We start from the raw sequence: 20504 nt of genomic DNA, 5'->3' as shown, positions 1-20504 counted from the left end.
TATAACTCTATATGCACCCAACATAGGAGCACCTCAATAAATAAGACAACTGCTAACAGCTATAAAAGAGGAAATCAACAGTAACACAGTAATAGTGGGGGACTTTTAACACCTCACTTACACCAATGGACAGATCATCCAAACAGAAAATTAATAAGGAAACACAAGCTTTAAATGACACAATAGAGCAGAGAGATTTAATTGATATTTATAGGACATTCCATCCCAAAACAGCAAATTACACTTTCTTCTCAAGTGTGCACGGAACATTCTCCAGGATAGATCACATCTTGGGTCACAAATCAAGCCTCAATAAATTTAAGAAAACTGAAATCGTATCAAGCATCTTTTCTGACCATAACATTATGAGATTAGAAATCAATTACAGGGAAAAAAACGTAAACAACACAAACACATGGAGGCTAAACAATACGTTACTAAATAACCAAGAGATCACTGAAGAAATCAAAGAGGAAATCAAAAAATACCTAGAGACAAATGACAATGAAAACATGACGATCCAAAACCTATGGGATGCAGCAAAAGCAGTTTAAAAGGGAAGTTTACGGCAATACAATCCTACATCAGGAAACAACAAACATCTCAAATAAACAATCTAACTTTACACCTATAGGAACTAGAGAAAGAAGAACAAACAAAACCCAAAGTTACTAGAAGGAAAGAAATCATAAAGATCAGAACAGAAATAAATGAAATAGAAACAAAGAAAACAATAGCAAAGATCAATAAAACTAAAAGCTGGTTCTTTGATAAACAAAATTGATAAACCATTAGCCAGACTCATCAAGAAAAAGAGGGAGAGGACTCAAAATCAATAAAATTAGAAATGAAAAAGGAGAAGTTAACAACAAACACCGCAGAAATAGAAAGCATCCTAAGAGACTACTACAAGCAACTCTATGCCAATAAAATGGACAACCTGGAAGAAATGGACAAATTCTTAGAAAGGTATAACCTTCCAAGACTGAACCAGGAAGAAATAGAAAATATGAACAGACCAATCACAAGTAATGAAATTGAAACTGTGATTAAAAATATTCCAACAAACAAAAGTCCAGGACCAGATGGCTTCACAGGTGAATTCTATCAATCATTTAGAGAAGAGCTAACACCCATCCTTCTCAAACTCTTCCAAAAAATTGCAGAGGAAGGAACACTCCGAAACTCATTCTATGAGGCCACCATCACCCTGATACCAAAACCAAACAAAGATACTACAAAAAAAGAAAATTACAGACCAATATCACTGATGAATATACATGCAAAAATCCTCAAAAAATACTAGCAAACAGAATCCAGCAACACATTAAAAGGATCATACACCAAGATCAAGTGGGATTTATCCCAGGGATGCAAGGATTCTTCAATATATGCAAATCAATCAATGTGATACACAATATTAACAAATTGAAGAATAAAAACCATATGATCATCTCAATAGATGCAGAAAAAGCTTTTAACAAAATTCCACACCGATTTATGACAAAAACTCTTTAGAAAGTGGGCACAGAGGGAACCTACCTCAACATAATAAAGGCCATATACAACAAACCCACAGCAAACATCATTCTCAATGGTGAAAAACTGAAAGCATTTCCTCTAAGATCAGGAAAAAGACAAGGACGTCCACTCTCACCGCTACTATTCAACATAGTTTTGGAACTCCTAGCCTCGGCAATTAGAGAAGAAAAAGAAATAAAAGGAATACAAATTGGAAAAGAAGAAATAAAACTGTCATTGTTTGCAGATGACATGATACTATACATAGAGAATCCTAAAAGTGCCACCAGGAAACTACTAGAGCTAATCAATGAATTTGGTAAAGTTGCAGGATACAAAATTAATGCACAGAAATCTCTTGCATTCCTATACACTAATGATGAAAAATCTGAAAGAGAAATTAAGGAAACACTCCCATTTACCACTACAACAAAAAGAATAAAATACCTAAGAATAAACCTACCTAGGGAGACAAAAGACCTGTATGCACAAAACTATAAGACACTGATGAAAGAAATTAAAGATGATACCAACAGATGGAGAGATATACCATGTTCTTCGATTGGAAGAATCAATATTGTGAAAATGACTATATTACCCAAAGCAACCTACAGATTCAATGCAATCCCTATCAAATTACCAATGGCATTTTTTACGGAACTAGAACAAAAAAATCTTAAAATTTGTATGGAGACACAAAAGACCCCGAATAGCCAAAGCAGTCTTGAGGGAAAAAAATGAAGCTGGAGGAATCAGACTCCCTGACTTCAGGCTATACTACAAAGCTACAGTAATCAAGACAATATGGTACTGGCACAAACACAGAAACATAGATCAATGGAACAAGATAGAAAGCCCAGAGGTAAACCCACGCACCTATGGTCAACTAATCTATGACAAAGGAGGCAAGGATATACAATGGAGAAAAGACAGTCTCTTCAATAAGTGGTGCTGGGAAAACTGGACAGCTACATGTAAAAGAATGAAATTAGAACACTCCCTAATACCATACACAAAAATAAACTCAAAATGGATTCGAGACCTAAATGTAAGACCGGACACTATAAAACTCTTAGAGGAAAACATAGGAAGAACACTCTTTGACAGAAATCACAGCAAGATCTGTTTTGATCCACCTCCTAGAATAATGGAAATAAAAACAAAAATAAACAAATGGGACCTAATGAAACTTAAAAGCTTTTGCACAGCAAAGGAAACCATAAACAAGACAAAAAGACAACCCTCAGAATGGGAGAAAATATTTGCAAACGAATCAATGGACAAAGGATTAATCTCCAAGATATATAAACAGCTCATGTAGCTCAATATTCAAAAAACAAACAACCCAATCCAAAAATGGGCAGAAGACCTAAATAGACATTTCTCCTAAGAAGACATACAGACGGCCACGAAGCACATGAAAAGCTGCTCAACATCACTAATTATTAGAGAAATGCAAATCAAAACTACAATGAGGTATCACCTCACACCAGTTAGAATGGGCAACATCAGAAAATCTACAAATAACAAATGCTGGAGAGGGTGTGGAGAAAAGGGAACCCTCTTGCACTGTTGGTGGGAATGTAAATTGATACAGCCACTATGGAGAACAGTATGGGGGTTCCTTGAAAAACTAAAAATAGAATTACCATATGACCCAGCAATCCCACTACTGGGCATATACCCAGAGAAAACCACAATTCAAAAAGACACATGCACCACAATGTTCGCTGCAGCACTATTTACAATAGCCAGGTCATGGAAGCAACCTAAATGTGCATCGACAGACGAATGGATAAAGAAGATGTGGTACATATATACAATGGAATATTACTCAGCCATAAAAAGGAACGAAATTGGGTCATTGGTTGAGACGTGGATGGATCTAGAGACTGTCATACAGAGTGAAGTAAGTCAGAAAGAGAAAAATATTGTATATTAACGCATATATGTGGAACCTAGAAAAATGGTACAGAAAAATGGTTTGCAGGACAGAAATTGAGACACAGATATAGAGAACAAACGTATGGACACCAAGGGAGGAAAGTGGCGGGGGAGGTGGTGGTGGTGTGATGAAATGGGAGATTGGGATTGACATATATACACTAATATGTATAAAATGGATAACTAATAAGAACCTGCTGTATAAAAAAATAAAATTCAAAAATTCAAAAGAAAAAGAAAAAAGAAATAAAAAATTTGAACCGAATTATAACTAGAGAAATTTAAAAAGTAATCAAAAACCTCAAACAAAGAAAAACCCAGGGGGGCTTCCCTGGGGGCGAAGTGGGTAAGAATCCACCTGCCAATGCAGGGGACACGGGTTCGAACCCTGGTCCGGGAAGATCCCACGTGCTGTGGAGCAACTAAGCCCATGTGCCACAACTACTGAGCCTGCGATCTAGAGCACAAGAGCCACAGCTACTGAGCCTGCACTCTAGAGCCCGCAAGCCACAACTACTGAGCTCGTGTGCCACAACTACTGAAGCCTGTGGGCCTAGAGCCCATGCTCCACAACAAGAGAAGCCACCACAAGGAGAAGCCCGTGCACTGCAACAAAGAGTAGCCCCCACTCGCCACAACTAGACAAAGCCCACGCCCAGCAATGAAAACCCAACACAGCCAAAAATAAATAAATAAATAATAATTTAAAAGAACAAAAACAAAAAAAACCAAGAAAAACCCAGGACCAAATTCTATCAAATATTTACAAAAGAATTACCACTAATCCTGCTAAAAATGTTACAGAGTTGAAGAGGGAACTCTTGCAAATTCATTCTACGGAGCCAGCATGATTCTGATACCAATCCCAGACAAAAACACAACAAGAAAGGAAAACTAGAAACCAATACCCCTGATGAATATTGATGCAAAATCCTTAACAACATACTAGCAAAATAACTTAACACCACATTAAAAAGATCTGACATCTTGACCAAGTGGATTTTATTCATATAAGGCAAAGAGGAGTCAACATACAAAAATCAATTAATGTGGTACACCACATTAACAGATTAAAGGAAAAAAACACACAGGACCATCTCAATTGATGCAGAGAAAAGCATCTGACAAAATTCAACAACCTTTCAAGATAAAACACTCAACAAACCAGAAAGAGTAAATTCTCTCAACATAATAAAACGCCATTTATGAAAAAAGCACAGCTCACAACATTCTCAATGGGGACAGACTGAAAGCTTGTCCTCTGAGAAAAGGAGGAAGGCAAGGATGTACACTCTCTGCATTACTGCTCAACAAAGTACTGGAACTCCTCGCCAGAGCAATTAGATAAGAAAAAGAAATCTAAGTTATCCAAATTGAAAAGGTAAACTTATCTTCTTTCCTAGACGACAAGGTTTTATATGTAAAAATCATAAAGATTCCACAAGAAACCTGCTATATCAAGAGTCTTAGAAAAGTTGTCGCATACAAACTCCAAATGCAAAAATCGGTTGCATTTCTATATACAATGAACAATGTCAAAAGAAAACTAGAAAACAATCTTATTTATCATAGCATTAAAAAGGGATGAAATATTTAGGAATAAATTAGCCAACGTGGTGAAAGACTTGTACACTGAAAACTACTAACCATTGCTAAAAGAAACACAAAAAGATACAAATAAATAGAAAGACAACCTGTACTCGTGGGCTGGAAGACTTAATACTCTTAAAATATCCAAGCTACACAAAGTGTTCTACAGATTCAATGGACCCATTATCAAAATTTCCATAGCAATCTTTGCAGAAATAGAGGAAAAAAAAAAATGCTAAAAGTCATAGGGCAGTTCTAGAGACCACGAATAGCCAAAAGTCTCTTGAACAAGAAGGAAGGTGGAAGCCTCCCTTTTTATTTCAAAACATATTAAGAAGTAATCAAGGTGGTGTGGTACTGGTATAAACACAGATACATAAACCAAATGAACAGAACACAATACTCAGAAATAATCCTTTGCATATATGTAAAATGTATTCACAAGGGTGCCAGGATACAGAGAGGGGAAAGGAGAGTATCAATAACAATGGTGCTGAGAAAACAGATACCTACTAGGAAAAGAATGAAGCTGGAATCTTGCCCGTATCAGAAGTAAAAACTTCTGTCTGTCAAAGGATACAATCCACAGAGTGAAAAGACAACCTCTGAGGAATGGAGGTGATGAAAGTAATTTAAAGAATTTCCAACTGCCAGAGGTTTAGGTTGATTTCATAGTTTAAATTTGATGATAAACTAAAAAACCCTCTACCACTGACGTCTATTTTTGAACCTTCCATTCTATGACCAATCATTAAGATTTAAGGAGAGTGACTCACATTTTTAGCTTGAATCGCCTTAGAAAAAGTCAGAACAAACTGCCCCAATTGGTCTCATTTTCAGATTTTATCAGGTACTGTGCATATTAATACCTGACCTCCAAGTGCAGCTTCTGTATCCTGGTTGACAGAGAGCGGACAGTGCATCCAGATGGGGCCCCTCAACAATCCCTGCTGCCCAAGAGCACTGACACCACGTCTCCAATCCATGGGTGTGAAATCTAAGTGGAGACGACAGACCCTGAGGGAGGGCCCCGGGTGAGTGTGACGTACAGGTGTCAGGCAGGATACTTCAGAGAAGATTAGCGAGTCCAAAAAAGGCATTTCAGAAAAAACAGACTGAGAATCAATCAAAAATATGACTTTACCTGAGAAAGAGCCATTTCTGACTCCTTTTCTTTCCTCTTCCTCCTCTTCCGGGCTTCTTCCTCAGTCAACATGAGTCTTTAGAGGTTGACCCTGAAAGTGGAAAACATGCTGTTTAATGCTAAGAATCAACACACCCCCTTCCTAAGTCACAGCCCCTTCCTGAGTCACCACCACACACACAGGGAAGACCTCAGCATGTGGAACAGACAGTCCCCTGCTGCCCACTGTCCCAGGAGGGGCTCAGGACAGTAAACTCCCACACAGAGACCAACAAGGGAGTTTCCCACACTTTCCTTCAGATCAGGCTCCCCTCCTGGTGAGGCCCTCACGTGCACAGCTGCAGCGGGCACCTCAGCTGGACCCGACGACCCCCTTCAGGTCACAGACCAGCCCTGATCCACCCCCACGCAGAGCAGAGCCCCTCAGCCTCAGCCCAGATCTCAGCCCTCAGGAACGGGGGGACCCAGAGTCACGATGCTCAGTGACGGACCCGGATTGGAACCACCTGCGGCAGCATAAATATTATCGAGCTTTGGTCCCACACTGACTATTTGAAGAGGAATCCCTGGTCAGAGGGTACAAAACATGTCTATGCATAAAGCCTCATCGATCTAATGGGAAGCCTGGGTTGAGCAGCGCTCAGAGGAGGCAAGCCCAGCACAGCCCCCACTTTCTTATTCTTTCCCAGCTTTACTGAGGTAAAACTGACTAACGAAAATGGTGTAAATGTAAGGTATACAAAGTGATCCTCTGACAGATGTGTATACTGTGAATAATTATCACTATCAAGTAAGTCACACTTCCATCAACTAACAATTACCATTTTGTGTGTGTGTGTTGTGAGGACACTTAATTGTTTCTCTGTGAGCAAATTTCAAGTATATAGAAACAGTACAGGCAGCATGCAGTACATGAGATCCCCAGAACTTATTCATTTTACAACTGAAAATCCGTATGCTTTGACAGACATCGCCCCATTTTCCCTATCACCCAGCTCCTGGTAACAGCCTTTCTACTCTATGGCTCTATGACTTTGATAATTCTAGTTTCCATGTACAACACCTGTCCTTTGTCAGGCTTATTTCACTTAGCATAATGTTCTCTAGGTTCATTCATTTTGTCATAAATGCAGGATCCTTGATTTTTCATATTTATATACAGTGAATAACATTTCATTATACATATTATATACATACTATACAATATACAGTATATGTTTAGATACCACGATTTTGTTACCCATTCTTTTGTCAACAGACATTTTGGTTGTTTCTGTTCCTTGGCTACTGCAAATACCGTAATACTCATGAGACTGCAGATGTGTCCCTGAAAGCACTGATTTCCTTTCCTTTGGATACCTGCCAGAAGAGGGTTTGATAGATTGTGTGCCTGTTCTATGTTTAATTTATTAAGGAACCTCCATATTGTTTTCCAGCATAGCGGTACCATTTACACACCCACCAACAGCACACAAAGGTTCCCTGTTCTCTGTATCGTGCCTGTGTGTGTGCATATTTTGGGAGGGACAGGAGTGGGTAATAGAGTACCCAGCACTGGCCTGGCAGCGAGAAAGTTGCAGCTGCATCTTCCCAAGGATGAGCCCCTGGACTGCAGATCACTGCAGTGTTGCTGCCCTCTGACTCTTGCAATCATCTTTCCCAACAACACGAGACTTTATGACTCTTCTCAAGTTGGGCCCATAGACCCATACCTAGCAGGACCTCCCTACTGAAAACATTCTGCAGTCTTAAGCTTAGTACTCATAATTTCCAGTCTGGACTCAAACAAACTTACAAACTCTCAAGGGGTCCAACACAGTGTCCAGAGAACCCATAATGATCCCCTCACCCTGTTACACAATGACAGGAAACACTTCAAGCCCTAACAACTCATGCATGAGGGATAATACATAAGAGGACACCCAAGGGCCCACTAGACACAAGGCACCGTATTTTCATTTACAGTGCCCCAGGCAAAACACTGAAATCTCCAAAAACTACTAAAAAGAGAGAGATTTCCAAGGATGCACAGGCCCCAGTGAGACCCCAACATCTTCCAAGGCAACACTCCAGATTCTCTTTGCCTCTTTCCAAGTGCATATGGAACTTTCTTCACTTGCAACACCAAATACTCAAAGATACCAAAGTTAACGCAAAAAATGATCTCTGAGATTTTCCCTATATTACTCTATTGGTGGCACGATGATGCCTGCCCTCCTAAAAGAGCCAACAAAAGTCAGTGTGTGGAGCGGATGCTGGGGGCACCCTCTAGATCCAGCCCCTGAAGACCAAGGCACCCATCCTCCTGCACCCAGAGCTCCCTGTGGGCTCTGCTCAGGCCAGGGTTCTAACAGTGGAGGATAACATTTCTCTCAGCCGAATTCCACTTTCTTCACTGCTGCTCACGTACGATCATGAGTTATCACATCAAACCCATGCAGGCAACGTCAGCCTCAGCACTGATGTCCCAGGGAACCTGAGCTAAGACACTAGGGCACCTCAAACCATTCCTTGCAGGTTCTCCAACAAACGCACTTCCAGGTTCTCCAGCCTGAACTGAGACATTCCTTTCCAACAGATCCACACAGCCCTCGATCCCGTAACTACACTTGGGACACGTGCATACACCATTCACTGGGCTCATCTTGATGCCCCCACTGGCTGCCAGGTCCCTCCTGCAGCCCCCTACAAACTCCCCTCCGCCTTCCCCATTTTTCTACCTCTTCTCCATGCATGATTGACTAAACGCGACTAAAAGGCACAGGGACTTCTCGGCAAAGGGATCAAAACAGGAATACACACAAGCTGCCACCCAAAGGAGACTGGGCATTCAGTGTGAAAATCAAGAAGCTGGCCCTCTGGGCTTCCCTGGTGGCGCAGTGGCTGGGAGTCCGCCTGCCAATGCAAGGGACACAGGTTTGAGCCCTGGTCCAGGAAGATCCCACATGCCGTGGAGCAACTGAGCCCATGCGCCACAACTACTGAGCCTGCGCACCACAACTACCGAAGCCCGCGTGCCTAGAGCCCGTGCTCCGCAACAGGAGAGGCCACCGCAATGAGAAGCCCGCGCACCACAATGAAGGGTAGCCCCCGCTTGCCGCAATTAGAGAAAGCCCGTGCGCAGCAACAAAGACCCAGTGCAGCCAAAAATAAATAAATAAAATAAATAAATTTATTTTTTAAAAAACAGAAAAAAGAAGAAAAAAAAAAAGTAACTGGCCCTCCTGGGAAAGTCTGCCACCACCTGGGGACATTATGGAGTCCGGGTACAAAGGCATCTGAGGTCAGGGAGGATGTCTCAAAGAGAGGGTCCCCGGGTCTCAGTTTCCTGTTGTCCCCACTCACACCTACTTGGAAGATGTTCTAGCTCTTTGAGGGCTGCCTCCTTCATGCCCCGTTAGGTTCTCCTTCTGCCCCCCCTTAGCGCAGTGACACCGCTACCGCTGACTCTGAGCAGATGAGCTGCTGGAAGGCAAAGCTCCTGTGCAAGGTGGCGCCTGGCGCCTGGATGGGCACAGCCTGGAACACTGGGGGCTATGGCAGAGCCGTGACACAGCAGACTAAACACGGGGACACCTCAGGACACTGCATGAGGACATCCATGGGCTTCTTAGGACTTCCTATATTTTGGGGCTCTTCTTTTGAGTAATTTAGTAGCCACATGGGGTAAAGATCAATTACAGCTGGAATGCTCAGAATGCAGGAACCATCCTCATCACCTGCCCTGTTCTCTTGGTCTCCCTTGAGGATTATCCAGCCCAACCCACAGTCCTAACATCTAAAGACATCTCCAATATCAGGTACTGCAGCCATCCCGGGAAGGAGAGGAACACTGTGAGCCCTTAAATAAAGGGTAACCAGGAAAGACTCAAAATAATCAATGGAGAAAGGCTTTCAGATGAGGGTGATTGACCTTAAAGGCAATAAAACCTGGTTAAAATGACAGAGATTGTCAAGGCAGGATGGGGAGCCCTCTCTGAGCTTAGACCTGAAGGGCGACAAAGGGCCTGAGCCACGGTGATTTAATAACAAAAGGTAAGAGCGGAAACTAACATCTGAGACAGATGGTGTTTGGAAACAGAGAAAAGGTGAAGGTGACCAGAGCAGAGTGAACCATGAGAAAAGCTCCCAGGATGAGACTGGGGACACTGGCAGGGCCCTGAGGATGACACAGGGCTGAGTAGCCACAGTGAGGAGTCGGGATTTTGTCCTGAGGACAAATGGAAGCCAGTGGAGGTCTGAGTGTCAGGAAGTGACAAAATCTCCCTTGAGATTTATGCTTAGTCATGGAAGACACCTGATGATATTTTCGCTGACTCTGAGCCTAGCTTCCTGCCTCCATCCTACTGTTTTTCTTTTAGTTTTTCATTTTGGGAGGTCTGAGATCCATTTAAAATTCTAATTACCAGTGGACACTCCCTCCAAACCAGAACTGCCGCACACAGACACACGCCCAATCTGGCCAATCGTTTCAGGGCTCAGAGTTACCCAGGCTGAGAGTTTCTGGTCTAGTCTCTCATCTCCATGTTACAAGTGGGCTCCCTGAGGCCCAGAGGGGAGACATTTATGACAAGGTCTGAGCTGAGTGAATAGAACCGGGTGTAACTAAATTCTGAAAAGGTCACCTGATGGGCAAGTGGGCACAGTTTGTCTTTATCAACCGTCCCATTTAACACCAGGACCATCTTTCATGTGCCTGAACAAAGGAAACTTCTCTTTCAAGTTTCGATCATACTGATACCAAGCAGGTAATTCTTCTTTATCAGAAGATTGCAGTAAAATATTTTAAAAACACAGAACTGCAAATATATATCCATTGGTGCAGAAAACATTGTAAGGGATCAGCTTAGAAATAAGAGCTGAGCAATCCTTTTCATCGTGAATAGAAGGACACTGTTGGAAGAAGGTTCCAAGTCAATCCCACCCATCCTTCCTCATTTGCACAGAAGAGTCAAAAGGGACCTGAGGGAGACATCTTCGTATCACCTCACAGCTCACTATTTTCACCGATCACAGAAAACGGAAAAAGAGGAACATTAGACTAACTGGTTAAACTAGGTTTTGACTGTTACTGTAAAAGATCATTGACATCTTTGCCAAGTACTCCTCAAAATAGTCTAAAGTTATTTCTACTTACCAAAGAAAATTTCAAATATATTAGACGAAGAGAAGAAAGCACTCAGGCGATGAATGAATCTGAAACAAATTTGAAAAAGAAATGTGTGTATTAGTTTTAATCTAAAAATCTGGTATCAAAGTTTTAAAACAAAAACTGAGGGTATATCACATTTGGAAAAGAATGACATGACTAGAATACTGGAGACTTAAAAAGCTTATTTCAGAAGTTAAAAATGATTTATAGGAAAGAAGAAATTGAATGAACTAAGATTTATTCCAAGCTACAGAAAGAACCATATGTAAAGAAAGAAAAAAGAAAAATATAAATCCATTAAAAAAAATAATGTTGCCTTAAAAAGCCACCACATAGTGACAGAGTCAGTCATTTCTTGCCCCACTTCTCCTCTCCCCTGACTTCTACCCCATGTCAGGAAAAGGTATGGGGGTGACAACTGAGTGAATCAAGTCACTGCCTGCTGGCTCAACAGGGTCTGCAAATGGAAGTTATCTTCTGATACAAATAATAACAAAAGGCACAAGCCTTATTGACAGGAGTTTTGCAATTCTCATCCTCATCTGTATAATTTAAAGAAATTTTAAATGTATTAGATTCTAAAGACACGAATCAATATCATCACAACTTAATCATCCACATCCAAACAACTCACCATCCACCTGGATCCAGTTTACCCTCTCTACTTTAACTACTAGGTGTTTCCATTTCATTCTGTTCACCTGTCTCCCTATTTCATCTTGGTCTCTGTGTCTCTTTTTATTCCCCTCTACACTCCTGCTGCTTCTGCCCTCTTATTTCTTCCCTCACACCTGTCCTGCCCCACTCTGCAACTTACTCCCGTTCGAGATGCTCTTTCTCTCCAACCTGTCTGATTCCGTCAAAAATCTGTAGGTATTTCTGCCTCTTGTTTGCCTCATCTCTGCTTCCTCTCTGCCCTCCGGGTTACACTCCTTCTCTCCCTGTTACTCTCCCTTCCTCCCCACTCTCTGGCACCCCAGGTGGCTCTTCTTTCTTCCTCTGCTCTTGTCACCCTTTGGCTTCTTTCTCTGCCAGCACCATGACGCACTGAAGTCCATGGTTCCACGTCTTATCCTCTCCACGTCTGACCTACCTCACCACCGTTCGCCTCCCCCTCCTCCAGGGCAGCTCTCCCTATGTTGTTTTCCAATCCCTGGAGATCTGGCTTTTTCATTACTTCTCTATTTTATTCACCTGCTACTTCCAAGGCTTAATCTCTTTCCTTTTACTACCTCTTTGCAAGTCCCTCAGCCACCCTCTACGTTCCCATCGGTTCTCCCTCATGCTTTTCTCCTTCGCAGTTTTAATCTTTCTCTCTCAGTCCCTCAGTCTCTGCTTCTCCTGATGCCCCTCGCCCATTTACTGGGCTGGAGACTGAATGAGATGCCCGCGGACCGGAAGAGCACATTTTTCAATAGAGCTGAATATAACACGGAACAACACTAGGTGTCACAAAGCTGGCCCAGGTCACCTCCCCCTACGCGGGGTGAGGGGAAGGGCTGACCAGGAAGGGGAGGCCAGAGAAGCAGAAGGACCGGCCTGAGGAGGAGGCGAGGACAGAGGGGCTGGGAGGGAGGGAGGGGGTCTCCGGAGAGGGGCGGGCTCTGCAGAACCCCAGGACCGGGGAGAGGACGCGGCCTGTCCGGGAGCGGGGCGGCCGGCACTGCCCTCCAGGGCCGAGAGGGCGAGGCTGGGGGGCGCGAATCCACCTCGCGGAAGAGGACTTTACAGGGGGAGGGCGGAGGTAGTAAAGGGTTTTAAACAGGAAAATGTCGCCAAAGACGGTATCTAAGTGGACCGAAGGCTGAAAAAGCCAAGGGAACGGACAAGCCTCAGAAAAAATTAAAACCCTAACGAAAAGATACCCGACCTGCAACTGCAACGTCTGGATTTACTCTGGGACGGCTGCGGCGGGGGGTGGGGGTGAGGGGGCGCTGCACAAATTTACACTGGAAAGAAACTTACGCTCCGCTCCGCGACCTTCGCTCCGCACTCTCCGCTCTCCGCGTCCCTAGGAAAGGGCTCCGGGCCTTAGAGGCAGGGCTTCCGGGGCGGGGCCTGGGCGGGGCGCCAGCGGCGAGGGGCGGGGCAGGGAGAGCGCCCAGGTCTGCGCACAGAGCGCGGGAGGGAGGGGCAGGGAGCAGGGCGGGGTTGGTGCGCCTGTTACCTTGACTGCGTTCCTTTAAGTTACTGGCTGTAACAGTTTTCACGTAAAAGCTTACGGCTGTGTGGGCCAGTTATGTCGAAAGCCAAGATATTTCCTCTTAAGACTAAAAGGGCTTAATAAAGACCTATTTCTCACAGCAGGTTGTTCTGACGTCCTGCTAGTGAGGCTGAAGCAATTCACTGGTCTGGGAACCTGGGTCTCCAGGAGCGGAGAGGGAGGGGTTGACGTGGGCCATTAGTTGGATCCAGGAACACTTCCTAAATTGGAATTAATTTAAGCAGCTTTAAGAAATAAGAACGGGACTACTCTCTGTATTACAAATACAAATAACAAATACAAAACTCCCCCTGGGCAGAAATGGGCTATTTCATACTGACACCCTACAAAACTGCTTTTCTTTTTCTATTGCCCATTCACGCAGAAGGGCAAACTCAACATAGTGCTTGAGTTCCACAAACTCAGGGACAGTACCTGGAGGTCTGAGATGGAAGACTAAGACACGTGATCATTTAGGTCACTAAAAATTGCCTTAAAAACAGCAATACATTTTTTAAAAATTGTTATAAACTGCATTATTCTTTCTTTTATCCAATGTGTTTTAATTATTTGCCTTTCTAAAACCAACTCTGTAAACAGTGACATGAGAGTTGTATAAGCAACACTTTATACAGTGACAAACATCACTGAATAAGTTTAAGCTGTAGAGCATAAGTAACTGACATATACTGTGAAATGATTATCACAATAAGTTTAGTTAGCATCCAGAATTTCATATAGATAACATAAAAAGAGAAAGCAAAATAGAAAAAAAAAACCTCTTTTTCTTTTGATAAGAACTGCATTATTGTTTAAAAAACTTACTCTATTCCACACTTGGGAGAATTACTTTTAAGTATCTTTCCCAAAAACTTTTAATGAAATTCTACTTAAATACATAATAACACAATGTAATTTCAAATTGATGATATGTTCATTATGAACGTAATTAGAATTTTTCACTTTTTATTTCCAAACTATAATATATTTTAGTTTTTTATTTTCTATTTCTTAAAGTTTTGTCAAGGGTGGGTAACAAAGCCTGAAAAATAACAGTCTTCAGAAGACCCTGGGATTTATTTCCATTTAAAGAATAATTAAGTTGCAATATTTCTAACTGCATTCAGTAGGGAGGTATATTCTCTTTAATTTGAACCCTAAAGAAAGTAAAACTAGATTACCAAATATACAGTAACTTCATTTCGACCCCCAATATTTTTAAGGCAGTATCTGTTAGGTAACATCTACTATAAACTATGCTTTATCACATCCCTATATGTGAAACATTTCAACCAGACAGACATGGGAATCCACTGAAATAGGATGCTGTTTACATAGGGAAATTAGCATACTTAAAGTATTTTCAGGTAAAATGAGCAGACTGTCCTGGTGTGCAACTCACAGTAAGTTTAATTATCATGCATCATCTCATATACATAAAATGGAGAAATCAAAATAGGAGAAAAAAACTTTTCTTTGATGAGAACTGCATTATTCATTTTTTTAAAGGTTTTTTTTTTAATGTGGACCATTTTTAAAGTCTTTATTCAATTTGTTACAATACTGCTTCTGTTTTATGTTTTGGTTTTTTGGCCCCAAGGCATGTGGGATCATAGCTCCCCATCGAACCTGCAAGCCCCTGCACTGGAAGGCAAAGTCTTAACCACTGGGCCGCCAGGGAAGTCCCCATTATTCTTTAAAATACTTACTCTATGCCACACCTGTGATGAATTACCTTGTGAACGTATATGGTGACTAAAAAATTCCTTTTTAAAAAAAAAGCAAAATAAAAAGATCTTAGAAGAACAAAATACGCTTAAGCTAGCAGAAGGTAGGAAAAAGGATTAGATACAAATGAAATGTAGAATAAAACCAGAGAAAATGACAACAGTACAACACCGTTATTTGAAAAGGATAACAAAACTGACAAATCCTTATCCAGATTAACAACAAGGGGAAGATTCAAATGACTGAATCAGAAATCAAAGCGGGGACATTACAGCAGATTACAACTGATTCTTCAGAAATTTTTTAAAAAATTTAGAAGAAAATATTTAGACAATTCTATGCCTAAATATCAGATAACCTAGAAGAAATGGATAAATCCATACAGAACACAACCTACCAAGACAGAATTATAAAGAAATTAAAAATCTGAACAAGCCTATAACTTTTAAGGAGATTGAACCAGTATTCAAAAACCATTCAGCAAAGGAAAGCAAGATAGCTTCACTGCAAAATTCAACCCAACATTTATAAACAATTAAGACCAACCTTCCAAGGACTTCCCTAGTGGTGCAATGGTTAAGAATCTGCCTGCCAATGGATACATGGTTCGATCCCTGGTCCAGGAAGATCTCACATGCCACAGAGCGAGTAAGCCTGTGCACCACAACTACTGAAGCCCTCACGCCGCAACTACTGAGCCCACAAGCTCTAGGGCCCATGTGCCACAACTATTGAGCCCACATGCTGCAACTACCGAAGCCCGCACGCCTAGAGTCCATGCTCCGCAACAAGAGAAGCCACCGCAATGAGAAGCCCTCGCACCACAACAAAGAGTAGTCCCCACTCACCACAACTAGAGAAAGCCTGCACGCAGCAATGAAGACCCAACCCAGCCCCCCAGAAAACATCAACCTTCCTTAACATCTTCCTGAAAATAGTGAAGAAAAGGGAACCGTTCTAAATTCCCTCTACGAATCCAGAATTACTCTAATACCAAAGTCAGACAAAGACACTATAAGAAAACCAAAGAATAAAATTTCTAATGAATAACGATGCAAAAATAAGTAATAGTAAGCAAAAATCAACACATTTAGGGCTTCCCTGGTGGCGCAGTGGTTGAGAATCCATCTGCCAAGGCAGGGGACATGGGTTCGAGCCCTTGTCCGGGAAGATCCCACATGCTGCGGAGCAACTAAGCCCATGCACCACAGCTACTGAGCCTGCACTCCAGAGCCCGTGAGCCACAACTACAGAGCCCACGTGCCACAACTACTGAAGCCCACGCACCTAGAGCCCATGCTCCACAATAAGAGAAGCCACTGCAATGAGAAGCCCACGCACCACAATGAAGAGTAGCCCCCGCTCACCACAACTAGAGAAAGCCCGTGCACAGCAACAAAGACCCAATGCAGCTGAAAATAAATAAATAAATAATTTTAAAAAATCAACACATTTAAAAAGACTATTATGACTAAGGGGAATATATTCTTTTCTGTATTTTTTAAAAATTTATTTGGTTGAAGTATACTTGATTCACAATGTTCTGTTAATTTCTGTTGTATAGCAAAGTGATTCACTTATACATACAATACATATATTCTTTTCATATTCTTTTCCATTATGGTTATTAAGGATATTGAATATCGTTCCCTGTGCTATATAATAAACCAATGGAACAGAACAGAATGCCGCAAAATAATCCTTTCCATTATGTCAAGTGTTTTGACGAGGGTACCAAGACTACACAAAGAGGAAAGGACAGTCTCACTAACAAATGGTGCTGGGAAACTAGATATCTACCAGCAAAAGAAGGAAGCTGGAACCTTACCTGCATCAAACGCAGAAATTCGGTGTGCCAAATGATACCATCAACAGAGTGAAAAGACAACCTCTGAGGGATGGAGGTGACGAAAGTCATTTAAAGAACACCCATGTGTCAGAGATTTAGGTTGATTTCATAGGTGAAGACCAATGAATGAATAAAATACCTTCTAGCCCTGAGGTCTCTTTCTGAACTTTCCATTCCACTCCCAACCACTGAGATTTTGAAGTCAGTGACTCACTCATTTAGCTTCAATGCATTATAATAAGCCTGGACATATTTCCTCTAATACGTCTTTTCCAGAATTTACCAGGCATTCTTGCATATGAATACATAACTTCCAAGTGCAGATTCTTTACTTCTGATTTACAGAGGGTGACAGAGGGGGTTGTTGAAACTTATGATCTTACAGCCTATTGGTCAGAAGCACGGGTGATAACGTACATTTGTGCTGCCATCTGAAGTGTGTTGAGAGGGATGGCAGTCCTGTGAGATCTGTAGGATCTCATGCGATCTCAGTACAGCCAGTGTCAGAACTGAGTTGAATTGTAGGATACACAGCTGGTGTCCCAGGAATTGCTTGTTGTGCAGAAAACTCCTCACACATTGGTAACCAAAAGTGTCAGAAGTGTTCTATGTGAGCGTGTTGTGGTGTGAGACATAGGAGACACAGAGGAAAGAAACACACAGTAGGAAGAAATGGATTTTTCCCTCCACAGGAGGAAGAAAATCAAGTTTTTCCTTTGTAAGAACACCCAACATAATGAGATAATTTTTCAAGATCTTCCAAGTACTTTATCAAGACAAACCATATTCTTGGCCATCAAACAAGTCTTGATAAATTATAAGAAATCAAGTTATACAAAATATTTCTATGACCACAATGGAAAAAACAGAAATCAATAACCAAAAAATATCTGGAAAAACAAATATATGGAAAATAATGACCTACTAATGAACAAGGCTGGAACAAGGAAGAAATTACAAAGGCAATTAGCATGTATTCTCAACTGAATGAAAATGAAAACAGAACATATGAAATTTACAACTGACCAGTACTTCAGGAGAAATTAAAAACTTGAAAATGGATAGCAATTTATTAAAACATCTGAAAACCTAAAGGCTCTTTCTTTTTTGTTTGTTTGTTTGCTAGGGTTTTGGTTATTTTGGTTATTAATGTGAACTTCCTGCTTGGCATGGGACTTAAGTCCATAACTGAGTTCATCCAGTTCTGAGGCTTACATAGGCAGGGGAAGGCAGGACCAGGTAAAAGGGCAAGTCTTGAGGTTATTTACAAACATTTGATTATGATACACCACTTTGAAATGTTATAACTGAGAACACATAGGCCATTGAGGGTAGCTGGACTACAGAAAGTAATATATTTCTAGATAAAATAAAAATGAATGGCTATTCTAATGGGAAGAGAAAACAGAAATTGGAAGGTATGAGGGTAATTATTTAGGAAAAGAATTCTTGCCATCAAGACGTCAAAGATGAAACGATTCCTGGAGATAATACGTTATTACCTGTAACCTTGACTTTGGGAGGTTAAGGTGGGGATGAAAAAACAAAAGGTCATTGAAAGTGTACCAGTCAGCTTTCTAAAAGTTTTGCTGTGGTGACAAATATTCCTGAATTCTCACTGGATTATAACAACAAATATGTATTGCTTCCTCATATGACCTCCATCATTATTCACCTCTTGCTTATTTCTGTAATTCAATTCTGTCATTAAGGGTAAAATTTCAGTGTACCCAAGAACATTCTTGCAGTAGAGAGGAAACGGGGTTATATGGAACAAACAAAGACTTTGAAAGCTTCCATGTAAAGTTGAAACATATCTTTTTTTTTTTTAATATCTTTATTGGAGTAAAATTGCTTTACAATGGTTATGTTAGTTTCTGCTGTATAACAAAGTGAATCAGCTATACATATACATATATCCCCATATCCCCTCCCTCTTGCATTTCCCTCCCACCCTGCCTATCCCACCCCTCTAGGTGAACACAAAGCACCTAGCTGATCTCCCTGTGCTTTGTGGCTGCTTCCCACTAGCTATCTATTTTATATTTGTTAGTGTATATATGTCATTGCCACTCTCTCACTTCGTCCCAGCTTACCCTTTCCCCTCCTCGTGTCCTCAAGTCCATTCTCTACATCTGCGTCTTTATTCCTGTCCTGCCCTTAGGTTCTTCAGAACCTTTTTTTTTTTTTAGATTCCATATGTATGTGTTAGCATATGGTATCTGTTTTTCTCTTTCTGACTTACTTCACTCTGTATGATAGTCTCTAGGTCCATCCAGCTCACTACAAATAACTGTTTCATTTCTTTTTATGGCTAAGTAATATTCCATTGTATATATGTGCCACATTTCTTTATCTATTCATCTGTCGATGGACACTTAGGTTGTTTCCATGTCCTGGCTATTGTAAATAGAACTGCAACGAACATTGTGGTACATGACTCTTTTTGAATTATGGTTTTCTCAGGGTATATGCCCAGTAGTGGGATTGCTGGGTCACATGGTAGTTTTATTTTTAGTTTTTTAAGGAACCTCCATACTGTTCTCCATAGTGGCTGTTATCAATTTACATTCCTACCAACAGTGCAAGCGGGTTCCCTTGTCTCCACACCCTCTCCAGCATTTATTGTTTGTAGATTTTTTGATGATGGCCATTCTGACTGGTGTGAGGTGATACCTCGTTGTAGGTTTGATTTGCATTTCTCTAATGATTAGTGATGTTGAGCATCATTTCATGTGTTTGCTGGCAGTCTGCATATCTTCTTTGGAGAAATGTCTATTTAGGTCTTCTGCCCATTTTTGGATTGGGTTGTTTGTTTTTTTGATATTGAGCTGCATGAGCTGCTTGTATATTTTGGAGATTAATCCTTTGTCAGTTGTTTGTTTGTAAATATTTTCTCCCATTCTGAGGGTTGTCATCTCATCCTGTTTATGGTTTCCTTTGCTGTGCAAAGCTTTTAAGTTTCATTAGGTCCCATTTGTTTATTTTTGTTTTTATTTCCATTTCTCTAGGAGATGGGTCAAAAAGGATATTGCTGTGATTTATGTCATAGAGTGTTCTGCCTATGTTTTCCTCTAAGGGTTTTATAGTGTCTGGCCTTACATTTAGGTCTTTAATCCATTTTGAGTTTATTTTTGTGTATGGTGTTCTAATTTCATTCTTTACATGTAGCTGTCCAGTTTTCCCAGCACCACTTAAAAACATGCCATTCTATTCACACCAAATGGGCCAAGGAACTCAAATGACCAAGCTTGCATAAAATAGGGAGGGAAGAGCAATCCTCTCAAAGGGATGGAAGGTTTGCCTATGTCAACTGGCCAAGATGATATCAAAGGGCAGACATGCATGATCTCACAGGAGGGTGATAAATGAT

General features: G+C 41.2%; 3 protein-coding genes across 6 annotated transcripts in view; 2 read left to right on the top strand and 1 right to left on the bottom strand.

Annotated features, from left to right (window-relative positions):
• The window catches only part of LOC309648134 (zinc finger protein 610-like), a 412471-nt gene that overhangs the window by 161251 nt on the left and 230716 nt on the right, over nt 1-20504 (top strand). The window lies entirely within an intron of this gene.
• The window catches only part of LOC309648189 (uncharacterized protein), a 284457-nt gene that overhangs the window by 51467 nt on the left and 212486 nt on the right, over nt 1-20504 (top strand). The window lies entirely within an intron of this gene.
• LOC309648190 (uncharacterized protein) overlaps nt 1-20504 on the bottom strand; it is a 79795-nt gene that overhangs the window by 34279 nt on the left and 25012 nt on the right. Inside the window, exons 2-4 of one of the 4 annotated variants that reach the window (XM_082436565.1) lie at nt 13317-13331; nt 11337-11395; nt 6200-6290 (exon numbers count right to left, since the gene is read on the bottom strand). In XM_082436565.1, coding sequence (XP_082292691.1) covers nt 6200-6271 — 72 coding nt within the window. In that variant the 5' untranslated portion in view covers nt 6272-6290; nt 11337-11395; nt 13317-13331. Of the gene's footprint in view, nt 1-6199; nt 6291-11336; nt 11396-13221; nt 13268-13316; nt 13332-20504 lie in introns of those variants that run through there. The other 3 variants (XM_082436566.1, XM_082436564.1, XM_082436567.1) reach the window with 3 other exon arrangements.

Source organism: Balaenoptera physalus, assembly GCF_965194825.1.
Source record: "Balaenoptera physalus genome assembly, chromosome: 19".
NCBI classification, from domain to species: Eukaryota; Metazoa; Chordata; class Mammalia; order Artiodactyla; family Balaenopteridae; genus Balaenoptera; species Balaenoptera physalus.
The sequence above is the reverse complement of the archived record's forward strand: the minus strand, read 5'-3'. Positions and strand labels throughout refer to the sequence as shown.